General features: G+C 51.1%; 1 protein-coding gene across 1 annotated transcript; it reads right to left on the bottom strand.

The window, feature by feature from the left end:
- Nucleotides 1–2,974: 2,974 nt before the first annotated feature.
- Nucleotides 2,975–4,158, bottom strand: LOC124659491 (protodermal factor 1-like). Its single transcript, XM_047197357.1, has 3 exons — nt 4,047–4,158; nt 3,415–3,928; nt 2,975–3,314 (listed from the first exon to the last, which is right to left on the bottom strand). Exons 1-3 carry the CDS (start codon nt 4,156–4,158, stop codon nt 2,975–2,977), a joined length of 966 nt encoding a protein of 321 aa, XP_047053313.1.
- Nucleotides 4,159–4,419: the final 261 nt, after the last annotated feature.

Below are 4,419 nucleotides of genomic sequence, written 5' to 3'. Positions count from 1 at the left end.
ACGTGTGATTTATATCAAAGAGCGGCAACACAACCAAACCGTCAAATCAAACTAACAAAAGAAATGCATATTAAACTCCCATGCTGGTCGCAACGGCCCTTGATAATAACCAATGTGGACCTCTCTGAATTTCTTTGCATGAGAGTCAATTTCTCTGCATGGGAGAAAGTGACACACACATGTAGCGCAAACAATTATGGAGTAGATATGACTTTAGCCCGTGAGGGGTGACGATACCTGGATGCCAGCATGTACAGAATCATCACAATGCTCACGTAAACATGCCCATTTACGTGAGCATTGTGATGATTCACTATGCCACGATTGATTTCATCATCAAGCTCGGCATCTTTTTCATCCTCACCATTATCGTCATGGGCCTCCTCCTCGTCATTGTGATCATCATTATGGTCATCATCATCACTCTCATCAATGATGCACCAATCATCAGATTCATTATCAAGCCGAATGACAAGCCTTACATTGGTAACCATAGGTATGCCATCGTCATCAAATGCGATAGCTCGGGTGAAATGTCCGAAATGCGATAGCTCGGGTGAAAAGTCCGAGACCGTGCACCCCGAGAGGGGTGTTTCTGTCAGCACATGTGAAACCATAGAGTTAGTCTCCAAGAAACGCAACATCGATGATACAGATGCTGAGGGCGACCAGAAACCTTTGCATGTCCAAACCAAGATGCCAGGGTAGTTCCGGTTGTTGGTCATGAGGACGATGACGTCGTCCGGGGTCGACCACATGGACACCTTGAAGATGTGGAAGAGCTTGGGAACTCGGCCAAAGAGGGCAGCCAACTCAAGGAGCGGCACGGTTGCTCCGGAGCAAGAACTGCAGAGGAAGTAAATATGGGTGTTGTCAGCCTGCATTTAGTCGACGGCGATGAAGGCGTCGGTGGAGCAGATGCACGTGATGTTGTCGAAGTCGATGGAGAAATCTGTAGAGTTGACAAAGAAGGGTTTGAAAAAGGTCCCGAGAAAGAAACTCGTGGCGCACAATGGAGTGCCAAGTTTTTAAATTTTAAGAATTTTTCATATTTTTCTGTGCCACAACGGGCATCATATATAATTAATTTATGGATGACCAGAGCGTTCAAATGCTCCTCAATGTGGGAAACGAGATGCCAAACATGATTCTATCTTGTCAAATAACTTAGATCGAAGAGCAGAAAGACAAACACAACGTCGGATTAAACTAACAAAAAAAGCATAATTAAACTCTCATAATGGTCAAGATCATGCTAGTGCTAGTATCGCAACGGCCCTTGACGTAACCAATGTAGACCTCTCTTCAATTTCTCTGCATGAGAGCAACATTATGAAGAGAAGGTGACACAGATATTCAGAGGTCCAGGGTATTTCAGTAGCGTAAATAATTTGATCTAGAAATAGATCGGCTTAGCCCATGAGGAAGTACATCATCATCGCAATGCTCAGGTAAACATGCCCACAAAGAAGAAGAGAAAATGAAGCCAGTATTCTGGACATGGCATTTTTGCACCCAGGAACATAGGCTCCTGATTTGTGAGATGCATTTTAAACACATTTCGAAGTGTTAAAAAAGCCGGCAGAAAATGACACCCGTGTATTCAGTGGCGGAGCGTGAACAAAATATAAGAGGGGGCAAATTACATACAAAATATCAGACAAGCATAAGAAAATGGAGAAAGTGGTAGAACATATGTGAGATACTACTAAATGCTCTTCGGTTCTTCTTAGCTTTGAAATCAGAAATTAAATCTTCATATGGAATATTTGAAGCAAATTGAGCAATCCAGTGGATTCATGGGCTTCTAGTTCATCCCAGCTCTCAACTGGAAAAAAGATCAGAATTCAGAAACATATACCTATCCGGGTGATGGCGTTTCCCCGGCTGGCCGGTGGCCGGGTCGCGTGCGTGCATGCATGGGCGCAGGGGGCGAGCGGAGTAGTAACCGCCAACTTGGATCGCGTCACGGCGCCAGGAGGAGGATCGAGGAGCGAGGAGAGAGATCAACGGGAGACCTAACTCGCCACAGAGATCAGCGGCCGCGATGGTGTTTGTTAGCGGTTGGTTTATGTGATTGAGCTGGGGAAAATAGAAGTGAAATTGGGCTGGCCGGCTGGGTCTGCTAATGGGTTGAATACCTAGTAAAAGTATATTGCGTTTTGGAGGGGGAGGGGGGCAGCCACTTTCGCCTCCACTATGCTCCGCCCGTGCGTGTATCTTTCTATGTGCTCACAAAATCGTTTCACGGGATACTGATATTTCTTTATGTCATGTAAAAATGATAAAATGCGGTGCTAAACAAAAGCTCTTCTTCCATTTTCAAAATAATAAAAGCTCTTGTAAGATATTTTTTTATCTTTTTAGGGGGCAGCAGCCACTTTCGCCTCCACTATGCTCCGCCCGTGCGTGTATCTTTCTATGTGCTCACAAAATTGTTTCACGAGGATACTGATATTTCTTTATGTCATGTAAAAATGATAAAATTCGGTGCTAAACAAAAGCTCTTCTTCGATTTCCAAAATTATAAAAGCTCTCGTGAGATATTTCTTTATCTTTTTTTACATAGGACACAAAATGTCGATTCTCCACGAAGCTTGGCCAGCTGCATATAGAATGTTGATTTAGGCGTGTGGAATTTTTATTTGGATTTTCTTTGACACTTAAAATTGTTCTTTCCGGTGGCAGAAGCATATATTCCTCCATTTGAAGTTTTGAATACCTACACCAACAGGCCACACCTATTTGGTACTGTAGTAGGGTACTGTCGTAGTTCATTCATTGAGACCAGTACGAGACTGCAAAAACTTAAACACGAGTCATTACAACACGTAGGTACGATAGATCCAAGCCCACGAATACACCAACACCAACACGAACACAACCAGACCATCAACAATCAAGCAACACAAAGTCCCGCGTAATCAAACACATGCACGCATGCAACACAAAGTCCTAGCTAGAAGCTCTCCATCTACGCCTTGCTGCCCTCGTTGGCCTTCTTGAACGCCGCCGCCTGGGTCGCCGCGGCGCTGTCGGAGCCGCCGGCGGCCGCCGCCACGAAGGCGCTCCTGACCTGGTCGGTGGTGTAGGGGAACCCGGAGCGGGTCATGGAGTTGAGCAGCGCCGCGGCGCCCTCCCGCAGCAGCGCGCCGGCGCCGTCGGTCCTGGTGTTGGCCAGCGCGTCCTGGATGCTCACGTTCGACGAAGTCCCGCCGGCGGCGGCTCCTCCCGCCGCGCCGAAGAAGTGGCTCATGGAGCTCGGCCAGCTCCCCAGCGCCGACCAGATCTGCATGGGGTGCGACCTCCAGTAGCTACGTACGAAAAGAAACGAGTGCAGTGTCAAGTACTGGCCCAGCATGTCAGTCACACATATTTGCGAAAAGGAAATGCATGTCAGGTGACGTGGCTTACTCGCATGTCCCGGCGCTGTTGGGGTCGACGGGGACGAACGGTGTGGGCGTCGCCGTGCCGCTGCTGTGCGACGGTGTAGATCCGCCGTAGGCTCCTCCATCGTGCGACGGAGTGGTGGGTGAGCTCCCGTAGCCACCGCTGCCAGTGGACGGCGTCGGGGAGGCGTGCCACGGCGCAGCTGGGGTGGTCCCGTAGCCTCCTCCGCCGTGCGACGGGTCGGGGATCGAGCCGGAGCTCCCGTGCGAAGGCGGCGTTCCGTACCCGCCGTGGGACGGGTCAGGAATAGAGCCGGAGCCTCCGTGCGACGGCGACGTGCCGGAGCCGCCGTGGTAAGGCGGCGACGACCCGGAGGAGCTGCCGTGAGAGGGCGTCGTGCCGGAGCCTCCATGGTAAGGCGGCGACGACGACCCAGAGGAGCCTCCGTGCGAGGGGAGCGGCACGGTGGTTCCGGGATGGCCGCCGGGCCAGGAGCGCGGGTCGAGGGCCGGCACGCAGTCCGGCTTCTTCACGTCATCTGCATGCACGTACGACCACGACATTGTCAGTACAAGCGCTACAGAGTTAGCTTCATGCATGGCTAGCTACACTACCAAGGCACAAGTTGCAGTACAAACAAGAAGAGATCTCCTCACCTTGGGTAGCCTTGTCCGTCGGGCCGCTCCTGGCCGAGACAGCAACGAAGGCCTGGGTGGCCAGCGCGGCGAGCAGGAGGCTGGCGAGGACAGCTCTCTTCGGCGCCCCCATGGCCGCTTGCTGCAGCTGCTTCTTCTTCTTCCTCCGATGCGCCGGTGTAGTGGAGTGGAGTGGAGTGGTGGAGTGAAGTGAAGTGATGGACACTGGCGAAGAGCGGGCTGTATAAATAGCGGGGCGCAGAAGCCACCAGACCAACGCGCCATGGAAATTGATGAGGTGTGAGAGAGCGCGTCGTAAATGGAGGTCGCAGGGTCGCAGAGATGACACCAGCGAGTGGTTGGCGAGGGCATTCATTGCGCGCCATCAAGCCCT

The sequence above is a fragment of the Lolium rigidum genome, chromosome 6 (assembly GCF_022539505.1).
Source record: "Lolium rigidum isolate FL_2022 chromosome 6, APGP_CSIRO_Lrig_0.1, whole genome shotgun sequence".
NCBI lineage: Eukaryota > Viridiplantae > Streptophyta > Magnoliopsida > Poales > Poaceae > Lolium > Lolium rigidum.
This window is presented reverse-complemented; position numbering and strand designations above follow the sequence as displayed.

What these genes read in the sequence shown, in the direction of transcription:
- LOC124659491 (XM_047197357.1), bottom strand. Translation starts at nt 4,158, where the DNA reads ATGGGGGCGCCGAAGAGAGCTGTCCTCGCCAGCCTCCTGCTCGCCGCG. An exon ending in GACGGACAAGGCTACCCAAG is followed by an intron (nt 3,929 to 4,046) that starts GTGAGGAGATCT and finishes ACGTGCATGCAG; the next exon opens with ATGACGTGAAGAAGCCGGAC. An exon ending in AACAGCGCCGGGACATGCGA is followed by an intron (nt 3,315 to 3,414) that starts GTAAGCCACGTC and finishes TTTCGTACGTAG; the next exon opens with CTACTGGAGGTCGCACCCCA.